The sequence below is a fragment of the Trichinella spiralis genome, assembly GCF_000181795.1.
Source record: "Trichinella spiralis strain ISS 195 chromosome Unknown Scfld9, whole genome shotgun sequence".
Classification (NCBI taxonomy): domain Eukaryota; kingdom Metazoa; phylum Nematoda; class Enoplea; order Trichinellida; family Trichinellidae; genus Trichinella; species Trichinella spiralis.
In genome coordinates this window covers 4,947,998-4,971,455 of record NW_003526948.1, presented here as the reverse complement: position 1 = coordinate 4,971,455, position 23,458 = coordinate 4,947,998, and the positions used below count along the sequence as shown (strand labels likewise).

Here is a 23,458-nt window from a genome sequence, read left to right as displayed (position 1 = left end):
GGGAAATTATAAATTGCGCACAGCTGACGCGGTTAAGCTAAAACTAAGATGACCAGAAAAAATAGGCGGTTAAAATTTAGCTGAAGTAGACCAAGCTGAATTTCAAACACCTCTGCAGGACTAAAAATTCTTACTTCTCACGCCCCCCCTGGAACCTTCCTACGCCCCCCTAGGGGGGCGCGCCCCCCTGGTTGAGAAACACTGTGTTAGACCTTTTAGAATAATGCATATTTTTTTTCATTTTGGAATGATGGCTGCTTTTCTTTAACAGATATTTAACGCACGGACAATATTTTTGTTACAATGATTATGATGCAGTATTGCCCACTTTTATAATTGTGTTAGCATGAAATTGGAAGGAAAAGTTTAATGACACGGCACAGCTAAGTCAGCTAGTGGTAGTACGTACACAGATAAGATGAGCGAGCTTCAGGCGTCTTTGATTGATTGGAATGTTGACGCGCAGGTGACCAGTAAACAACAGACGCGTTTCAACAACAGTATTGATGTACATTTTAGCATGTGCGCAAATGTACGTTTGCATTTTTAATATTTATCTTCACTCTGGATTAATTTCATTAAATCAACACCACTGCGTAGATAGATCTGTTATTTGAAAAATTGAAAATTTACATATGTCGAAAGCGAGTGGATTTCAATTTATTCAATCACTCATGTTTGCCAGTGTAACGTTATGCTATTTCGATTGTTGATGATAGCATGAGACGAAATTGAATATGCATTACCTCGAGCTAGTGCACATGCGGCTTACATCCAAACGATGTAAACAATGATGCAATGCATCAGTCGTGCGAAGAAATTTTAAAATAATTTTTATCGGAATGCAGTAAAACAAATCATTAACATTTACTTCACACTGATATGTGTGAAAGAAAAGTGTAAATTTATTTGTAATATGACACGGTTGCATTTTGCAAATCACATTTTTAACAGGTTGCAAACAGCTCTATAATGTCAATATTTTCACTGGTTGCTGGGCTTTTCTTACCACAAATATATTACAAAGTAATAGGAGGCACAATACTGTTACGCTGTTACAGAATAGCAGTACAAGGGAACAGAATGCAATTTGCAAGAACCATTGCAAAACTGACAGGTGATTTTCAATGAAAATCGGTGCACAAAATAGTTAATAATTTCTCACTAAGAAAAACAAGAAATGCAATGAATTATCTGTCAAACGTGCGTGGTGCAAACGTTGTATGCATGCAAGGAGGCATTAATTCTTCTTGTGAGTTTTATCATAAGTTCCTCTGTTTTTATAACTGCCAACGTATCCCGAATTGTCGACTAAATCCTCTCGGCCGGCTTTACCTTTTCCTTTTCCTGTTTCAGCATCGAAACGTTCTTTGTGTGATCCGGTGTACTTTGTAACGTCAGTAAGGCGATCAATGACGTCTTGATGCACTGTTTTCTAAAAAATAAACATTAATCAAAAGCATGCCATTTAAAATTAGAAATCATCTATTTATAAAATATAATATAATATAATTAAAATACTTGAACAATTGAATGAAACATGTCACTCATAAATTGCAAACAATTGATTTAAAAAGTTCCATATAGAAGCGCGCATAACTACAACAGACCAAAACATATCGCTTACTGTTGTGCTGTTGATAGAAGGTCCTTCCAAAGCCGTCAGTCGTTTGCAGATGGAGTCCAATTCATCTTGTACATTTTTGTGGGTTTTCGAAGCTCGATCTTCAGCAACTTTTACAAGAACTTCTTTGCTTTCTTTATAGTTCAAGGTTTTACGCTTTGGCCTAAAAGATTATTCAGTATCAAGTTTGACAATATAACCGAATACAACAGCTGCTCATGAAAAGCCGAAAAAAATTCTGAAAAATCACAAAAAAGAGTTGGATTCACTTAAAACTAATAATTTATCGCAACATTTGATTAACAAGTACAGCGTACATTTTGCAAATGCTCATAACATGAAACAAGCTTATCATCTGCAATCTATATTTAAAAATCAAGCTCATTAAGTTAAAATAATATGTTCGTTGTGTGTCTGATATTTATCGGATAATCATACTCCGAATACTTTTTGACTTTTTAAAAGCTTCTTTTTATGCACAGCTAACGATGTGTAAGATTGTTGTCGAAGTAAAGCAATCAGCGTATCAGCAATTAGGCCAAATTTGTTCTTGTATTTGCAAAAGCAATTTGCAAATAAATCTCCGCTGAAATGAATTCAACTGCTCAGCCAGCATTACTAGTTTAATGATAAGATAAAGCCTACTCAAAAAATTTACATTTATTAACAGTTAGGCACATATGGCGATTGTGTTAATTGCTAATATTCTTTACTGATGGAAGATGTTTAAAAAGGTTATTAATAAAATTAATGGAGCATTTTGTCCATATGGTGACAATAACCTGCAAATGATGCTAACTGTCAATAAACCATTCAAATAATTGAAGTGTATTTCTTAACTGAACAAGTAAACAAGTTTGATAATTGTAGAAATGTAATAGAATTTGGCAATGCTCACACACACAACATAAACATGCTAAACTTGAAAGATAACTGCAAGCCAGATAGGAGTAGAGGAAAAGAAGAATTGCACTAAACTGATACTCTATAATTCCGTTCTGATTTTTCCACGCAGCTTCTGCTGTTGCTCTCATTTGATCACCATGACATTTCAATTTGATAAAACGTTAATGAACAGAGTATGCTTTCCCTGCTGATCTACAAGATCAGCATTGCAAATGTTTCTTGTTATTTATACACACAAGGAAAACTTATACATATATAAATAACATTGGAAAAATTATATTCATCACTCATAAAATTGTCACAGAACATATAATAACTGTCAACACAAATGTAAAAATAATTTCATACTCTTCTTTCAAAAGCTATTAATGTATTTCTATTCGCTCTAGGACGTTTTATGAGAAAAAAAATAACTTATTAGCTTTTCAACAGCAAATCTGTGTACAATAAAAGCAATAAGCTAATAGAAGAAGCAACTGCTGTTACAATACAATTGATGACTGTTTGATCGTATGAGAAATCAAGAAATTGAACAATGAATATATATATATTGAAAGGAAAACAACATCGACAACCCAAGCTAATAATTGTCAATGACAAAATTGTCATTTATCGATATGATAAAATAATATATTTGACATTTCGATCCGCAATACCATTGTACGTTTAGAAAAAGCAAAACAAAAATCTGAAACGGTTTCCTTTTTAGAGCAAATGGAATTGGTTTGCAAACTGAAAGTGGATACTATTATTTGCATGCAAACACGCTTTACAAACATTATCGATCGAGAATTTAATTTTCCCAGCGTAAGGGGAAAGGGAAAAAACAGAAAAGTATCCATGCAACATGAGCGTGGAAAAAACGACCGTTAAGTTTGCAACTTTGACAAATGAAAACTGCTTTGAAAATTCTTTTTTAATGCATCCAGTATCAATTTATTGTTTGACATATATATATATATATGGTGACTGGCTGATGCTCAATTTCAACACTGCATCAACAGAGATGGCATGGCAATTGACGAAGAACAGTATGGCTAGTGTGTGTAAACAGGAATAATGATAACACTGACGAGCCGTAAGCACGCTATCTAGCATGATCGACGATGCAATTGGTGACGTTTCAAGCCCATTAAACGGTGCAGATGTTGATAAAATACGAGAACATCAACACAGGAAGGGGAATGGAAAAAGTAAAGTAGCAAATCGATAAACAGAACATCAAACAGCTGGTTGAAGAAACGGAAAAGCAACTGTCTGTTGTTCACCAACAACAATAGCCTGCCAGAAGAAAATGTCGCCCAAGCATTACAACAAGAGCATCCTTCCAAAATCTGTACTAGAAAGCAAGCATTGAAAATGATGTTGCTTCCAAATCAAAGATTTTAACAGATTTCAATCGATCACACATTCTCTTCGACCACACACACCCAAAAGAATGAATGAATGTATTTTAGAAGAAAAAAGATCAATAAATAGCATATTTTAAAGCCAATTTGAATCGACTGCCCAAATTGAACAATAAAAAAAGAAACATGATGAAATTCAATGAAAGCAAAACATAAATTGAAATAAAATTGCTCAAAGCTCCGAGTTGCCGGGTTGAGCGTCCAGGGTGGTTGTTCATCGTCGTCGTCCAAAGAGGACTTGTCTTCTTCCTATTTATTGATTGAACAACCGTCAATTTCTGCTTCTTCGTCGTCGTATGACAACGACATCGAAGCAGATAAATTAGCACAATTAAATATACATAGAAAATAGACGCGAATACACACAACGCGAACAACATCAATTGTGCAAAGTGGTGAAGATGAAATCTATTTCTTAAACTATTACTGACAACTAAAAGTAGCTTTATTGAACAACAAAGAAAAGCTACAACCAGCAACTGAACTTTTTTCTTTCCCATTCAAAGCAGCAGCAGCAGCAGCAGTGTGGTACAATTGAAAAATACAATTTTTTTTCTTTACTTAAAAATAAAAAAAACAAAATTATTTATTCATTTTGTTTGCTCCACAATTTTCATTCATTCCACATCATTTGCTGTGCGCATGTGATTCATTCACCCAGTGTCAGTCAGCTCACAGCTTGTGTAGTAGAGATATTTTGGAAATGGATTTTGTTCAATTGTCTGATTGATAGAACTTTTCAATATTTAATTGTAATCATTTAAGCTTATTTCAATCACATTTCAGCATTCCATTGGATTACTGAAAAGTGATATATATATTCTATTCAATTCAATTCCATCGACTTTTTCTTACCCTCCAATCTTTACTGATAAAATGAAAAAAATTCATTTCAGCATAATGGAAATTTTATATCGCAAAATTTATCAAACAGAAAAAGAAAAAACTAATTAAAATGAAAAACGGAAGCTGTTTCAAATTGAATTTTCAAAATTTTCCAGAGTTTTCATCCATTCGCCAACTGCACGCAGATGCACCAGAACAAATTGACAGAATTGCAAGAATTTTTGAAAAAAAAAACAAATTTATTTTATCAAAACAAACCCAAAAACTGTGCCATCGTCTGCTGCAAAGAAAATGGAAATTTAAATGTGCATATCATTCGCGCGCAAATTGAAAAATTTTTTCTACCAACCTTTCCTGGTGCTTATAAAATGAAAACTTATCATCGACTAGCTGCACAAGCTGAACAACTCTGATAATTCGGAACTCATTTTGAAACAAACACGGACAATTGTCAGAAATTGAAAATAATCAGAGAAATTTAATTTTAAAGGAAAAATTTACATATTCTTTGGAAAACATTTTAATCTATTTCTGTCATAGGTAATAAATGAACTGAGCAAGAAATCAATTTGAACTTCCACATAATGCTGAAGAACGTTGATTGCAATTCTGACCCGAGGCGTTGTTGAACTTGATAAACCAATGTGGACAAGTTTCTTTATTTAGATTAGAATGAGAAAATCATTGCAAAATTGCTTTGAAATTTCATTAAAATACACTAATAGGAACAAAAAGAACACAAACAAAAACAATCGATGCTGAAGAGAAAGAAAAGTATGAAATTAATGAAACTTAAAATGAAAATCATATTAGAATAAAAATGAAATTAAATTAAACTAATTTCCTAGGTAAATTGATTGCAACATCCAACAATTGTGCAACATCCTGATTGTAACTGTTGCATGTTTGATTGTTGTTGTTGTTGTTGAAAAATAGCTTTTTTGAGAGCAAATAGAAAAAAAAGAATGAATGGAATAAATTTGGTTCAGTAATTTGCGCGTTTGGAGAATGGAAAAAATTTTCTCAGCTAATGTGCAGCAAGCCTGGCGGTCTAATGCGTAATCGAATTTGCAACGCATCGATTCATCAACATTTGCAAAATTTCACTCGGCATTATTTGTTGAAAGTGTTCAAGTATTTGAATTCATTGAACACAGCAAGTAGATTGGGTTTTTTTCGCCATCTCTGAAAATTCCCCCCCCCCCCCCCCCAAGCAGATGAACAAGTGTGAATGCAACGGATTGCGGTTGATCATGTTTGCATTAAAATTTTTTGCACCGGCCGAAGGATTGATCACCGAAATTGGACAACAAATGTCTGATCGATTGAAAAATGCATCGAAGAAAACTGAGGCGTGATCGAAAGCTTCTCAACTGTCTGTTTGTTCTCTGGCAAGCGAATAACGCTAAGGCTAAGGAGTGGAGACAACAGGGGTAAGGGTAGTAAGAAGGCTACTGAGAGGTGGAATAATTTTCACTCAAAACTATGCCAATTGATCAATTTTAAAACTTAAATATCACTGAAGATCAAAATGCAATCAAAATCAACACACACACCCGAGCATGCAAAAGATGCAATGAACAGTGAATGTAAAATTGCAATATAGAAATGAAGCCTGATGTGAAAAATGTTTGCCAATTTGTTTGTTTGTTAATCGAAAAATCACCTACCCTGCAACTTTGGAAAAAGCAATGCCTGTCATGGTTGTCGTGATTGCTTTCAAATCGAGCACGCCGGCATCTTTGAGCCATTTGTCGAAATTTTTTCCTGTAATTTCCACGGCTGCCTGGTTGCCAAATTTACTGAACAATTCCCACCGACGTCGCATTTCGTCGTCATCCCAATTCAGCCATGTCACGTCCGCAACTGACAAGTGTTTGCTTTCTTGGGGCATTTTATTCTGCTAAATAATTCTCGTGGAATGTTTCCAATGCAGAGAAGAACACTGAATCGGAATACGGAACAGAAAAGTCCCAGAAAAACAAAATTCCTAAAAATAGACAAACAACAAAACGAATAAAATTCATTCGATGTGTTGAAAATGCAGTTTTCGCGTGTGCAAAATTTGACCATGCAGAAATTAGCATGAAAAAAGATACTTATATCCATTCGGTGGAGATGGAAGAAATGAAAAGAAAAAAAGTGAACGAATTAATAATATAATATGATCGAGTAACGTGGATGAAGTAAACATGTCGGACGATCAATCGTTCGCTTGCGTCGAGCAGTTCTTGGGCGAAGAGAAGCTGAGAAGCTGCCGGCGGCCGCGTGGCATGTCCACCAAAACAGGTCGTACAAATCAATTGTTTATAAGTGAGGCACGCTCGGCGGCGCTGCTGTCGTGCAAACCAAAAATTGTAATCACGCGACAAAAACCAACGGCTCTGTCCGTATTCACTTCTTCCAATCAACGTGACGCTTGCCAACTACGCCTAGCATGCTTGTGGTGGGAGCAAAAGTTTAAAATTGAAATTCTTCTCATCTGCTGAAGAAGCTCTTTCAATGTGGAAGCAGTGGTGAAAGTTGTCATCGTGGTCACCATTAAACCCCCCCCCCATCCCCACCCCACCACACCCCTTCCCCACTACTGCGAAAGTCGACTCGAACAAAGTAAGCTGGTTGCTTGGAGATGATGTCATCGCAAACGCCAGCAACGCCCCCTGCTGCGCCTGTTTACTTTCGTGAAGAAAGAAGCTGCCAAACCAGACAGATAGGCAGGTAGATAGATAGATTGACGCCAACTTGTTCTTCTCTACCATTGCGTAAAAAGCAAAAACTGCCCTATCGATTTATACCAGTGGCAAACTAGCGTTGAACAGTTGACGTTTTCACCCGCTCATTCAAAGAATTTCACATTCAGAAGGGGAAAAGATAGAAATAAAAAATTCCATTTCCTCCATCAATTTATTCTTATTATTTTTCTTGTCTTTCTCGTTCAAAATCCACAGTTGGGGATGGTGTGGAAAATTTGTTCCAAATTGTCTCCAATTGCAGATTCATTTTCATTTCTAATTCGCATTCAAATACAAATTCAGCTTCTTTTACTGTCTCGTTTCCTCCATCCTATTCAGACAAAGCCAAGCTGTTGTTGCTGCATTCGAGAGATGAAAGTCCACAACACTTCGTGCTGCCTGGCACATTACTTCTTTGGAGACAACAACACCAACACCAAGCCATACAGCTGACCGAACCAAAACCTCCCATTAATAAAGAGCATGGCATTGTTGTTTTTGTTGTTGTTGTTGGTGGCGGTGGTGGGGGTGGTGGAGGTGGTGTTTCAGCTTGTTTACTCGCTTCTCACTGGCTTTCATAGAATTGGTCAACATGAAAACTGGAACTCACACCGATCAAATTGTACAACAAACAATGCAAAATTTGGTCGAACAGCTCAGCTTGTGCCCGTCGGCATGCTCAACTATCGGTTGTACATCTGGTTTCCAATAAGCTGATTTCCACAGCAGCAGCAGCAGCAGCAGCAGTACAAGCACAAGCAGGAGCACAAGAGAAGAATTGTCGTCTAACAACAGCCGACGCAACTGATGCCAGCGACCGTGCAGCAGCTTTTGCCTCCCAAACAAAAGCACGGATAATTTTCCAATTGCCTCCCTTTTTGCAAAGCTATGAGAAGAATTTAACCATCAGCAAAAAAACGACCACACTTTTGCATTGCATACATTTGTCAATTGATCACATAGATGATATTGGCCTTCATCGATTTTAACAAAAAATTTCAACTCATACATATTTTCAAAAACTATGCCAAAATTAGCCGATTCAATTGTTGCAGTTTTACCTTTGGGGGAACAATTCTCTTCAACGATGAAAAAAGCAAAAACAAAAAACAACTTCCGCTTCTACGACGCTGTAACACAGTGCGAGCTGTTTTGTTTGTTTATTTACTTATTTGAATATTTCACAACAATTCAGTTCATTCAGGCTTTTCCCATCATACCTGTAAAAATGGACCAAACAAACGATCGGCTAACTGAAATTTATATCAACCACTCATCAACGACAAAATGTACAACGTTCTTCTTGAAATTGATCAAATCTGATTAAGATCACTGCAGCAATTTTTCAATTTACTGAAGCTTCCAATAGTCGCGGTTGGTTGAGCGTAAAAAGTTCATTTCCTTACTTTAATAATCACAGCAATGCAGTAGTAATTTATTGCAGTACAATTGCAATCGAAACTAAAATGCCAGTACGCATATACACACACATATATATATTGGACAATGCTGCGATGCCACTTTCATTATTTTTTTCTTCTTCTTGAAAGTATCTAACACTTCTCAGTTGAACAATCAATTACTGAACTTTATAACGAAACAAATTATGCAAATAATTCAGTGGCTAAAAGGAGAGAGAGAGAGAGAGAGAGAAAAGAAAAATATCACACTTACTTATACCGTACACTGACAAGTTGAAGTACAATCAAGTCGTACACATTTTACAGAACAGAAATGAATCATCAGATCGGAGAGAAATAAATTCTCGATCAATTGACTAACTGGTCGCACAAAAACGCTTCGGCTTTCTGGTTCATCGAATGTTACGGTATTTATTGATCAGCGAAACAACACTTCACCGCATGCATCTTGTGCTTAATGGTGACACTTTTTTTCAAGGCTATAGATGGTAATATATATCATTTCTACATTATGTAAAAATAAATACGATAACACCAAATATTAATTTGTAAAAAATAAGAAATGAAACAATTTGTTCAGCCAACCACCACTGTGGCTGACTTTAAACATTTTACTTTAAACTTACTCAAAGCAATTTTTCATATCAGCAATATCAATGTGATCAAGTGAAAACACAACAGCAGTAATAATAATAATGATAATATTAAATTATATTATATGATAGCAGTAGAATAATAAACAGATAATATGTGTAAGTCTCACAGAATCAGCACACAGAAGAAATCGCGTTTACCTTTTACCTTTTCTTGTTCTGCTTCGTGTCGACTGCATTTTATTTTTTTTTCCTTTGCTCCATTCTCTATACTTGAAAAAATGATATTAAATCAAATATGTTGCCACTTCACTACTTAGTAAACGTTACAACAAATTGAGAACTAATTTTTGAAATACAATTATAAACCGGGTTTTAATTGAAAGGAAACATTTACAAAATATAAGTATACACAATTATTGATGAAAAGTAACACAAGTAGAAAAGCAAATTACTTTTCAGCAATTGAAAATGGACTTCAGCAATTATTTAAAGCCACAATAAATTCAGAAAACGTTTCACGACCCTACTTAATTTGCCACATAAGTTAAACAAACAAACGCACCCTTACTGACGATAAGGCACCTTTTATGGCGATCGTTATTTGCATAATGCAGCGTTGGAAACCGGTTTTTAGTGCATTGGAACTTCTTGCTGAAGATCAATTCTAACCTATGCCGCAATCAAGAGGAGAAACGTACTGTTCAATTTTACAAATAAGGAAACGACTATATTTGAAAATTCAAAAATGACCTTGACGTTTACAATTCAGTCAAAATATAAACTATCTGACGAAAAGGCCATAACAAAACAAAATTCACTTAGACAAAACACACCTACGTGTGTCTGAAAATTTTCTTAAGTCGGAAACCCAACTAGCTCAAATGAAGCTAATTTTAAGTGAACAATTTTCGAGCAAAAGCTCGCTTATGGTCAATTGAAAGTACATGATAGCTATTGCAAAGGTGATTTTCGAAAGACCATATTTTAATAATAGATAAACAATGCGTACAAGGTGTATTTAATGAATCTTAATTGTACGGAAATTTGGCGTTTATTATGTCACCTATTATCTGATTTTGAGAATTCTTCATACAATATGTTTAGAAATTATGCTTAATATCGATTCTCAATTGTATTGGTAACTAATTAAAACTTAAAAATGAAAAAGCTGCCACTTACTGCTAAATTCGTCATCTTCTCATCGTTAATGTTCATTGTCTTTGGATGTTCATTGAAAAATTATTTTTTAGAAATTATTCCAAAAAATAATAATGAATAGAAAGCAAATCTAATGTTTGGCTTCAATATTGGTCTTCAGTTAATTTTCCAATCAAAAGCGCAGTGCTTCCATCCGCGGACGGTGTCAAACTAAAATTATTTCCATTATGTCAATAAAGCAAACGACCTCGTATGCAAATTTTTATTCTATTCATTTATGCTGATAAATATCACTAGTGCACATTTTTCATTGCGCTTTATTTACTTAACTAATGCACTTTGTTTGAGAAAAAATTTAATTGTAGCCATGCAAAACATAAAAACACCTCTCATTGCGGAACCACTAATTTCATCTTTATAACTAAGCGTATTTTAAATACTACAAGTAATATAAATACAAGAAATAAAATGCTATTTAATTCATTTTATATGAAATGTTCACTTGTAAGAAGACAGAAAAAGTAATGATTTGAAGAAACAATTCAAATAGAGTGACAAATTAAACTACTGGCAGCAATTTGAAAATTCAGAAATGACCTTGACATTTGAAATTCAGTCAAAATATAAACTATCTGATAGAAAACAAAATAATGACTTTGTCAAAATACGCCTCCGCATATCTGAATTTAAGATTTGAAAATTCAAAAATGCCCTACATAAATGGAACTCATCGCAGAAAGCTTTTCACCAAAATATAAGCACACTAACTGTGCGATAACTGCGACGAAATTAGATACATAAGAAGTTTAATTTACCTGGTGTCTCGGATGATGCAAAATTGAAAAATAATATAATGTGATAGTAAAGTTAAATAACATCCTGTATGAAAAACAATATTTTGCATAATAGAAACACTGATCGCTTAGAGATATTCGACCTGTTCTGTTAACAATGAAATTCAATGCAAAAAGCAAGTGCAAATTGAAAAATGGAACATATTCTACAGTTATGTCTAGACGCCGGAGTTTAATAACAAATTGAAATTTCATTATTTGACACAACACACGGTTGAACTATATATACATAATTGGAAATTTTGTCTTGCTTTTTTAATTGTTGTTACAATTCAAATGTAATGCTTAAATAAATTGCTTAGATATAGAATCGTTCATGCAAAACATGAGGAAAGTATGTTTCATCATTGAAATTTTTACCTGGATGCAATTTGGTTCACTTGTACTTTTGCTACGCGATCTATACTTCACACAAAATCACTCAAATGAAATTAACTACGGGTACAACATTTGCTTTTCTCTGATTGGTCTCTTACTTTGCAACTTTCTTATCGGTGATTTGGCAATTATTATACTGTATATTACAGTACTTTTAAATTAACTTGCATAATTATATTTTTACAATATACTTGAAAATAATTTTTCTCCGTTCCATATTTCAGTTGTTTGTTTTGCTATCTATGTTTTCGATTCTGTGTTTCTATAAGATAAAAATGTCCATACAATTGCGTCATAAATGTTAAAAAACACTTCCATAATTATAACATTCACACAACCAAGCAATTAAAAATTAGCCGATTCAATTGTTGCAATTTCGCTTTTAGACGAACAATTCTCTTCAATGATTAAAAAAGGAAAAACAAAAAACAACTTCCGCTTCTACGACGCTGCAACACAGTGCGAGTTGTTTTGTTTGTTTATTTACTTATTTGAATATTTCACAACAATTCAGTTCATTCAGGCTTTTCCCATCATACCTGTGAAAATGGACCAAACAAACGATCGGCTAACTGAAATTTATATCAACCACTCATCAACGACAAAATGTACAACGTTCTTCTTGAAATTGATCAAATCTGATTAAGATCACTGCAGCAATTTTTCAATTTACTGAAGCTTCCAACAGTCGCGGTTGGTTGAGCGTGAAAAGGTCATTTCCTTAACTTTAATAATCACAGCAATGCAGTAGCAATTTATTACAGAGAGAAGAAAAATATCACACTTACTTATACTATACACTGACAGGTTGAAGTACAATCAAGTCATACACATTTTACAGAATAGAAATGAATCATCAGATCGGAGAGAAATAAATTCTCAGTCAACTGACTAACTAATCGCACAAAATCGCTTCGGCTTTCTGGTTCATCGAATGTTACGGTATTTATTGATCAGCGGGACAACACTTCACCGCATGCATCTTGTGCTTAATGGTAACACTTTTTTTCAAGGCTATAGATGGTAATATATATCATTTCTACATTCTGTAAAAATAAATACGATAACATCAAATATAAATTTGTAAAAAATAAGAAATGAAACAATTTGTTCAGCCAACCACCAGTGTGGCTGACTTTAAACACTTTACTTTAAACCTACTCAAAACAATTTTTCATATCAGCAATATCAATCTGATCAAGTAAAAACACAGCAGCAGTAATAATGATAATATTACAGTATATGATAGTAATGTAATAATAAAGAGATACTTTAACTTACTTGATTTGTTGCATTATGTATGTGAAAATTTCAAATGTAACGACAGTGCAAGTATATTGATAATAAAAATGGTAAAGAGTTGTGCAAAATATAAAACTGCATGCATGTATGTGTGTGTGTGTATGTGCGTGTAAGTAAGTAAGTAATGGATGCTCTGTTGATGGCAAGTGCTGATAGAAATGGACGGAATACGATTGACAATGTACAAGAAAAACGATAAATACCGACGCGGATGAATTATTAAAAAATGTCATTAGGTAATGCAAAATTGTCCATTTTGGAGGGATGAACGTCGCTGTATAACACCAGTTGATTAGTGGGCGGTCGAAAATTCACGGGTACGATGAATTTATAAGTACCATTCTGCGCAAAGCGATCTCTGCCTTTGCCAAAAAACAAATCGTCAATGCGCGATTTCTCAATACTGGCAGCCAAGGCGTCATCAGATTCGATCACGTTTTCCCGACTATTCCAAGCTCGACGAATTTCAAAAAAAGAACGCTGCATAGATGCACACTGAATACGGATGGATAAAATTTAAATTAACAAATGATGAACAACAACAACAACCAAAAAATGCTCACTTTTTCAATGATATCAAATTCGTTACTGCGACAAATCAAAAAGTCTTTCGTTTTCGACAAACACGTGAAATATGGATGCGCAGGAATTGGTACTATTTCTGTCATACCATCTTCAATTTCTTCAGCAGTAGATGTGGGGTGAAATTTGATATCAGTGTGCAAATCGGCATAAACGGTGTCTTCCAAATCATCGCATTCTTCAACCTCGAAAGCCAAACGAAACTCTTCAGCTTTTGCGCAATACAACGCAATTTCCATTCTCCTGGAATATGAGAATGAATTAATTGTGTTTCAAAATAATTCAATCAAACACACTTACTTGCACGATAAGAATGGCATTCGGTTCAATTTCCATATGTACCCTTGAATTTGTCTCTTCTCGGCAGGAGTCAAAGTGGTCAAGTAGTATGAGAGCACCGGATTTAGCGGATTTATCGCACTTTCTGGCTTGATGAGGAAGCTCATTCGTTGGGCAATTCTGCAGCTTTCTTGAGTAACCAAATCGAAACAGATGGCTCGGCTATCTGGATGCTGCAAGTGGAGAAAAGAGAGGATGAAAATTAGAATAAAAATAGACCAATGGAAATAAGAAGAAGAAGAAAAAAAACACTGACGAATGTAATTTTGTAAAGATTTTGATCGGTCGAACTTCTCATAGCCATTATTTCGTATTCTCTTTGATTTTTCTGTCGTTCTTCAGGATCAGTTGTATTTTGTTGCTTTTCGCGAAATTTTCCATACAATTTGAGCAAATTGACAGAAAGTGCATCACCAACAATCAAATTCAACTACAAAATAGTGTGCAACAACATAACAGATGCGAATCCATTGAAAAGAAATTAAAAAAAAACATTTTCACATTAATAATAATAATAATAATAATAATAGAAAATTTCACTTGAGACAACACATACTTGACGAATCAATATTTGAGCCATCTTGTCGACGGTGTACATTTCGATCGCTTGTGTAGTGCACAAATGACGCAGCTCATCTTCAAAAGTGTCGCTGTCCAATTCGCATTCCAAATACCGTATGATCAACGCCAGGGCCATGTTGTAAATTTCCTTTGGATTCACCATTCGTTTTGCTGCAAAAAACCAACAACAAAAAAAATACAAATTTTAAAGTTGCTTGGTTTCTTTCCGCACAACACAACCAACTTACAATTGCAGAGGAAAAATTTTTTCAATTTCGGTGTCCAAAAGAGATGCTTCAACTTTTTGTTGTTGCAATTGCAGACAAATTTCCGCGAATATTCGAACAATTTCGCCAAACGATGCGCGAACAAATTGTGCAACCGGAAAAAGACATACCACGGCTGCGACAACAGCAACGCACTGGTGTTGTCACCCTGAAAAGAAAGTATACCATACAATAATAAGCAAGCGGGATTCTGCTTGCATCGACACACGGCACACGGCAGGACAGGATATTACCACCTGTATGGGAAATTGATAAGCTGCCACGTTCGAAAAACAACTCTCGTCATCATCGTCCTCTTCGCTGGGATTGTGGACGACAGTCTCGTGGACAGCATCCCTGCCTTCGACATCTTCGCAGGACGATTTCATCGATCGCCTGACACTGGTGCCTCTTCCACGTCCCCTGCCCCGTCGTCCACTGGAATTTGTTCGCACTTTTACAGTTTTGGTGTTTTCTGCAACACAGCGTCGGTGTGCAAAAAAAACAAAAAACAATCGTACAATTTCTCAGCAACACCATTACCCAACTCCAAGAATACATGATTCGATTCCGGCGCGTCATCCGGCGGCATACCCATCAACACTGGCACGACAACTTGAAGCACAAAACGAATTCGTTCCTTGTTTCGATAATTAATATCTGTATACGAGAACAGGCACAAAATTGAATGTTGAAACAAAAATAGAAGAAGAAGAAGAAGACCAACTTTGCAATTTTTTCACTTGTTGCATCAACAGACGACCCGGATCGTAAACGATAATGCTACATTCTGGATATAACAGAGATATCTGACTTCCGGCATCTTCGTCGCGAATCCCTTTCTCTTTGCGCTGAATATATACATATATATAGAGAGAGAGAGAGTAAAGGAACAATTTGTTGGTTCAAAAATTTATGGTCACTTTCACACGGATGGATTCGATCTCGTTGACCAGAGACCGGGTGCGCATGCGGCGCAAATCCCACTGCCTGAACGTCATGCCGCGCGAGTCCAACGCTTTCCAATAATTCTTTTTGTTCGATTCACGCCAATCGTGGCTAAGCAAGTCGCGTCTCGATCTCCACTCGGTAGCTTTTTCTTGTAATCTGAATTTTCCCACTTTGATCAATAATCATTCGAATAATAAAACAGTCAGCAGGCGTCATTTTACCCTTCCAAAATTAAAGATACCGCCGCGTGAGGAACCATTTTCAATCCGTTGAACAGCTCTTCATATGTACGCCCAAAAACGCTGCAACGGCAAATAAATAAACAAACAAACAAAATTCATTTCTTCTTAATTCGAAGAATAAATTTTTTTTGTTTTTTGTAAAATTATACAGTAATATACCGTCTCAATGCACGAGCCGGTACGCTGACTGAGTTTGTTCCAAGGCGATCGTCGAGGCGAAAAGATTTCATCTCTTCCTTGGTCATTCTTTCAAGCCTGCCTTGAATTTCAGTCAACGAGTCAATAACCGACCGATTGATACTGATAATCGCGTCCAACTAAAACCATCAAACACAAAAAAACATTCATCACATATTGTGCAGTGAAAAAAAACAAAAAATCACTGCCTATACCTCATAACGATCATCTTCCACGTCAAACATCGCTTCTTCAGCTGCGGTCTTTTTTATAGACATGTACAACTGCTCTTCGGTCGACATCATCGCTACCACAAAGCAATCATAATTAAGCACCTGCCACAAAATGAAGAATAATTACAAATAAAATCGCACAATCCGAATATATTATAACAAAATCACAAACCCTGTCAGCGATATAATTTCCACTTCTTGGCCTATTACGATATTCATCGGACAATAAATAATAAGAGCCACCCAAATACTGCAACTCTGCCAACTCTAAAAATACAAACATTCAAAAATATTTTTTAACACTTCAAACAATTACATTTCAAATCAACATTGTACAACTAGAAAAGGAATATTACACTCTGTGAATATTAATATACGATAAACTAAAGACATGCACATACTTCTCTGACGTTCCGTTTGAAATACATCTGCTAATAACATATCATTCATTAGTGAACAGTTTAATTGAATTCCATTTTAGCAAACAGATTTTTTATTATTAAATAAATTTTTTTCTTTAACAAGCTAAATACATTTCTTCCAAAATGACAGATTATTTTGAAAGTAAAATTTGAAGTGAACAACAAAACGGATGAATAAAAACTTCAGTCAACGTGAATAAAAACACAGCTGCTAGCTTTTAAATCCCACCACAATAAACCACCAGGATGATAATGCTGATAATAAAATTGAATATTATACACTTACAAATTAGTTTAAGAATAAAAAAAACAAATAAACAATGCAAACCAATATCACGAAGATTCTTCTGTTTCCACAGATTTTTATACTCTAAATTCCATTGGAACGTGTTGCATTTTATAGTCTTCAAAGCGCGTTCGATCCATTCGCCCATAACAGTTTGACTAAAAGAAAACAAATTAGCAGAGAAGATAATTTTCATTAAAACACAGAAAAATAGTAAAACAATCGACTTTGAAATGTGCTGTGCAACTCACTGATATTGTACTTGCACACTTTCGAGCAAAAATGCAGCTTTCAGCTTATTTTCAGAAAGCGACTGGATAAAATGAATAAAATGACGATGAGTTTTCAGTCCATCAGATATATCATTCAACTGTAAAAATAAATAAATAAATAAATAAATAAATAAAAATCACAATTAATTAACAATTGGGACAAACTTTTTCTATAAAATCTTCTTCTGTGAGAGCGCTCGTTGAACTTTCCGGTATAAAAATAGGGTCAGCTTTCATTTTCTTCTAATTCAAATAAATTAATTAACCTGAATCCATAATATATAATACGTATAATTTGCATACTTTGGGGATATTTTTCAGTGTAAAATTTATCATCTGACTTTTGGTCGATGTGCCAGGTCCAATATTCATAACAGAGGATGGTTTAGAAATGGCGCTTGTGGCAGTTTTGATGGCCGTTACGGATCTCAACGGGGTATCGACTCTTGAATGGGTCATTGCGGCGCTGACGCAACGAGAATTTTGCAAAACAATAGAAGAAGCGGTGGGCAAAAATCGAGTAAACTCAGACAGCAAGTCCGCATCGTGGGAAAACAGATTGGTCACTGTTTTGTACAACTTTTCCTCAAACTTCGCCCTTTCCACAGCCGACTGTATCGAAGATTGTTGGGCGCATTTCTGGTACGAATTTAAAATTTCCAGAAATTGGGAATAAATTTCCGGCTTGTTCGCATAGCGCATCTGTGAAACAATCATTACCGATAAAGCGCATAGAATTACATGAAATAAAAAGTAAATAAAATCACAGAAACCTTGATTTTATTGACATAAGCCAACGCCCGGTTGAATTCTTCGGCTTGATTAGCCGGCTGTTTAGCCGCCTGCATTACGCTTGAAACTACTGTCGAGTCACTGCTAACAATTGGAGGACGACTGGTCGTTGCTGCCTGACGTTCAGCAATTATATCCGACTGTTAATATTGGAAAAAAATTACTCAATTAAAAATGATAAACAGCTAACGGAAAACAATATTTCACTTTAGAAAGCGACACCATCTGACCATTAGGCCACATAAGTTGCACATGGTTAGAACGATCGTCTAACCAAAATCCAGACGGTAACAAATCTTTCATGTTGACAATTAAATGTGGACAGTCGAGAAATAAATTCAGTAGCCGCTTTACAAATGTTAGAGTGTCAATTCTAAAAATAGCCTTTTTTAAAAGTTTTTTTCATTTTCATTTTCATTTTTTACTTTTGCTTTCGTTGTTCTTCTAACGTTTCCAAAAATTCCAAATAAACCGAAGGATTTGTCATAAATTGCACGCGAACCTTCTCTATATATGCCAACACTTCCGGAGACAATACAGAGTTGCTCGAACTTGAAGCAAAACTCGGTGCCTGTACGTGCGAACCGCTGAAAAATGAAGATGGCACCAGCGGTGCAGTCGGTGGCATAAGTGTACTGGACGAACTATTCAAAATATTAAATTCGAATATAAAAGTCACACAAAACACATAAAAATACATTCATAAATAACACAAATCTTATTATTTATGAAATATGATTTATCCACTCAAATTTACAATTAAAGAACAATAAAAAAAACAGAATGCAACCTAATGTATAGCATACTGTAACAAATATTCTACTGGATTTCGAATGTTCAAATTGTCAGTAATACTTTAATGTATTTTGAAAAATGTAAAAACAGCAACAGCATTTAAATTTATTTATAAAATAATCATTGAAAAATTCAACTCGCCACCAACATATCAAACTTGAAAGCTATAACTCTTTAAAAAGATGCAACACTTACTGAGTGGTTTACTATTAAGAACTGTTTCACATAAAAATGTCAAAAATGTTTAACCATTCTAACAGTAATTTTTCAGCAATAATAATGATCACCTACAGTTATTTTAACGTAAACAAAACTATACATAATCTTATAATAATAAAAAAATAATCTCATGAAAATAAAATGTCAATAAACAAGTAATAAAACGTAATAAATGGAAAAACGTGGCTTCAATTTTAAAGTAAGATAAAGTAAGTTAATGACCTTGAATAAAGTCGAAATTTTCAAAACGTAAAAAACAAGAATACATTACCAAGTCGCTACGCTCGAATTCAACATCCAACGATAATTTGATGCAGGCATTTGCGATCTAAGGGACGAACTTCCTACAGATATGGTTGATGGAAAGGTTGGTCTAGATATCGGCATTTGGCGAATTGTTGGGTGAAATGTAGGCTGATAAGATGAACTACGGTTTGCGCTAACATAAATAGGATGTGGGATACTAAATTTCAGCAATTAATTTTTCAGACAAAAATAGAAATAATCATGCGTTACCCAACTGACGACGAAACTGTGGTTATAGATTGAGAACTTCTAGAAGTTTGATCCATTGCAATCGTAATTCAACGGAAAACCAAAAAACAGCCACAGTGTACTAAAATTTCACTGTGAACATATAAAAAATCGTAATCAAAAAACATCTCTATTCAACATTTTACAAACGGAATTTAAGTTTCATGCACTCAACATTAAATATAGTACAATGAAATGCTTCAAAACAAAAACAACACTCTAGAAAATTTTTCAGACAAAATACTCTTACAGAAAAATTATAAAACACATACTCATGAATACTGAATTCTTAATACGGCAAAATTGCTAGTACACAGACATAAGTTAACAAATTAAAAGCTTTTCTTATAACCTTACCCAAAAATATCACCGATCCAACACTTTACTAGAAATAAATTGCATACTCAAAAAGACCGTACCAACATGTAGATCATCAAGTTCAAGAATATAATATCCATGTAGGATACAGTAATCTTCATACTTTGGGATAATTGAACAATTAAATTTAAAACAATTTACTATAAATCTGTGCATTATAACATAAATAACAATAAAGGCTTCTCCTTTTGAAATATTTTTCAGAATTTCAGAAAAAATTTTAATGTAAACTGAGTGCATTTATTTCTTAGTAAAAACTACTGCCAAAATAAATGCATCAAAAATATTCATGAACGGAAGTTTTTATATTTATGAATAAAACGCAATCTCCACTATATCCCCAAACAAAAATAGAAATATCTACAGTAAGAAATGTTATAATAAGAATTTAAATAATAGTAACATATATGATAAAATAAATATTATTTTTATTATTACATATTTTGTTACATAAAAAATATACTAATAATTTTCCAAATACTTACTTTACATTTTTGTACAGTACATATTACCTGCTTTTTCTTAACTTTAATGAAACAAATTTTAAGAATCTGTTTTTCAAAACATTAAAGCAATATTTAAAGAAAATCGAATTTACGAGTTGCTTAATTTTATAAAGCAAATAAAGAATAATCTATCAGCTAAGGAATAACATTGTTTTCTATCAAGAATATGGTCAATTTAAGCTTAAATTATTCGGAGAAAGTACTATTTTTGGAAGCAATGTTATATTTTTATTCCCATGTTAATTTAGTTTCATATTTTGATCATTAAGAAAAGAGGAAAAATTCATTTTATTATAGTAGGGAATACATTAACAACGTTGCAGTACGTAAGGTACAATCAAAAATCATGTAATTTATGAATAAAGGCTAATTGAAATGTTGGTACTGTTATTTATTTGTCAAATTATTACTATAAATGGGTGGGGTAATACATAATATGTAAAAGACATCGACATGAATAATGCAGTTAAAAGTAGTCACAAACGAAAAACTAATTTATAAGAAGTTACACGATAAGAATGACAACAACCAAACTGTCATAACACGCTTCTGTCATAAAAATACAATTTAGCAACAGTTAGCATAAATTAAGATAATTGGCAGTAAAAAACTTGATGGTGTTTATAAGCATTCACATATAACGCAGAACTCAAATTGAATTTGTAATAATCAATATGCACGAAGAATTTAATAAAGGTAAGTCAAGAAAAATAATATTGACAGCTTTAAAATCATCCACTGTTACTATTATTCTTTTTTTATTTCACATAAATATCCATGAAATCGCTTCAGTTACAATAAAAACAGAAACCTATAAAAGTAAAAGGATAATAAAATGTCTGAAAATACCAAAGAAACGCAACGCAACGAATCATAAATTAAATAAAAAACATTTCAAATAACAATGTATTATTTTAAAAACAGAGAATTTAGTAACAACCTTTTAAAATACAAATTCAAAACAGCACAAAATAACACATTCAAAACCGAACAAAGCAAACAGACAACTGGATAAAATAGGTAAATAAGCTTGTCAAAAGGCGAATTCTAAAATCATTTTCGAAACAAAATAAATGCTTTCGGAAGAAAACAGTATATAATGCGAAATAAAAGAAATCAAATACTAAGGAATACAAATAGCAATTTCAGAAAAAGTAATTAAGATAACAGAAATAAAATGCAAAACAAAAAACAGGCAAGGGAAGAACCAGAATCAATAAGATGAATAGAAAACAGGACATCAATTAATTATATAAAAAACAATCTATGCCAGATTACTCCAAAAATTCACCATCTACTTCAATATTTACTCCAACTCCAGTGGTAGCAGAAGAAAATCTTGTCTGATATTCAGAAGTGAACACAGATGCATCACTTGGAACATAATGAACAAAACCAGCTGATAATTCCATGGAATTGGAATGCTCTGTGGGAAACCAATATTCACATTAAGCATCCCCATTCACTGCTGCTTCGTCTTTCCCGTTCAAGCGCTTCATACTTCTTACAATACTGCAGGACAGTAGCATACCAAGCGCTGCCACTAAGCCAATAACAACAACAAAAATACAAAAAGCACGAAAAAAATCATCATAAAAAACGTTCGTCGATTCCATTTCTAAAAGAAAGCAATGAAATTCTATTTTCCGTTATCTAGCAATAAGTTATTGAATGTCACCAACAAAAGTTCAACAATGCGGCAGCGCACCACAGAACAACAGACAAAACTGAATTGAAATAAATTTTAAGCCCAATAATAGTAACTTTAAACAACTTCCAACTTAAAAAACCCGGACACAAATTCAATAGCCTAAACTTCAAAAGTTCAAAATATACTGCATGATTATGAGGCTGAAAATAAACCTGTAATAAAAAGTGATGATGAATATTCGATTTTCAATTCAACTAATACTTATAATAAATTCAAAGCTAAATTATGAAAAATGTACATAATTCATAGAGAAAATCGTAAAGGAAATATTTCTTTTCGGAATATCAGTTACATCAGTTTAATTAAACACTCTCAAATAATTATATCTTAATATGTAATGGATGAAAATAAATTATCTGAAATCAGCATTTTTATTATTTGATATAAATTTATAGTTTTCCATCAAAAATGAAGCATAATTGAAATAAATATAAAAATATATCAAGAAGAAACTGTTCACAAAAAATCCAAATTTGTCCAGTTTAAAAAATGTATTTTGTAATTCAGATTCATAGTATATCTTCATTTGATATTTTCTTTTCATAGAGACGAAAACGGCTGACCATATCTTTCGCTCTAGCAGCTTCCACAATTTGTTCTTTTGCTTTTATTATCATTTCATCCTATAATAAACTTCGTGTTACGCTATAATTAAATTGTAAACAAACGCAATTATAGGTGTTTTACTGTGTAATTTGTTTCCAATTGCATCATTTGGTCTTTAATACCTTGAACATTTTTCAACGTCTGTGCATGCAGAATGGTTTGAGGTTCGGTCTGAAAAAATACAAAAATATATTCATAAATGCATTTCCGCAGTTTCTACCCTACCAATAATTTAATTCTATCATTATACACTGTAGTCATAACCTGCTCATATTCACGTAAAAGTTTTTTCCTGTAGAAACATGCCTCTTGTAATAACTTGTCAGTTTCTGGAATACAGTGTTCGTGAATATACTGCAG

The 23,458-nt window shown here is 33.8% G+C and overlaps 3 protein-coding genes across 3 annotated transcripts; all 3 read right to left on the bottom strand.

Moving 5' to 3' along the window:
- Window positions 1-1,194: 1,194 nt before the first annotated feature.
- On the bottom strand, window positions 1,195-11,963 carry Tsp_12059 (TPPP family protein C32E8.3). The gene is made up of 7 exons (XM_003372046.1): window positions 11,907-11,963; window positions 10,714-10,902; window positions 9,733-9,803; window positions 9,192-9,417; window positions 6,456-6,775; window positions 1,628-1,787; window positions 1,195-1,435 (listed from the first exon to the last, which is right to left on the bottom strand). Exons 5-7 carry the CDS (start codon window positions 6,677-6,679, stop codon window positions 1,241-1,243), a joined length of 579 nt encoding a protein of 192 aa, XP_003372094.1. The 5' UTR covers window positions 6,680-6,775; window positions 9,192-9,417; window positions 9,733-9,803; window positions 10,714-10,902; window positions 11,907-11,963; the 3' UTR covers window positions 1,195-1,240.
- A 1,482-nt stretch (window positions 11,964-13,445) lies between these two features.
- On the bottom strand, window positions 13,446-19,049 carry Tsp_12058 (histone deacetylase interacting family protein). Its single transcript, XM_003372045.1, has 20 exons — window positions 18,775-19,049; window positions 18,557-18,722; window positions 18,331-18,489; window positions 17,861-18,196; window positions 17,537-17,598; window positions 17,286-17,443; window positions 16,914-17,005; window positions 16,560-16,679; window positions 16,327-16,484; window positions 16,147-16,227; window positions 15,898-16,081; window positions 15,702-15,825; window positions 15,496-15,634; window positions 15,229-15,412; window positions 14,957-15,143; window positions 14,704-14,879; window positions 14,404-14,577; window positions 14,109-14,320; window positions 13,790-14,051; window positions 13,446-13,721 (listed from the first exon to the last, which is right to left on the bottom strand). The coding sequence occupies exons 1-20, from the start codon at window positions 19,047-19,049 to the stop codon at window positions 13,446-13,448; spliced, it is 3,525 nt and encodes a 1,174-aa protein (XP_003372093.1).
- A 3,952-nt stretch (window positions 19,050-23,001) lies between these two features.
- Tsp_12057 (membrane Fusion Protein YbhG) lies at window positions 23,002-23,269 on the bottom strand (the record flags this gene model as incomplete). The annotated part of the gene is made up of 2 exons (XM_003372044.1): window positions 23,002-23,115; window positions 23,180-23,269. Coding segments are annotated over 2 exons (204 nt in total), but the record flags the coding sequence as incomplete, so codon positions are not given.
- Window positions 23,270-23,458: the final 189 nt, after the last annotated feature.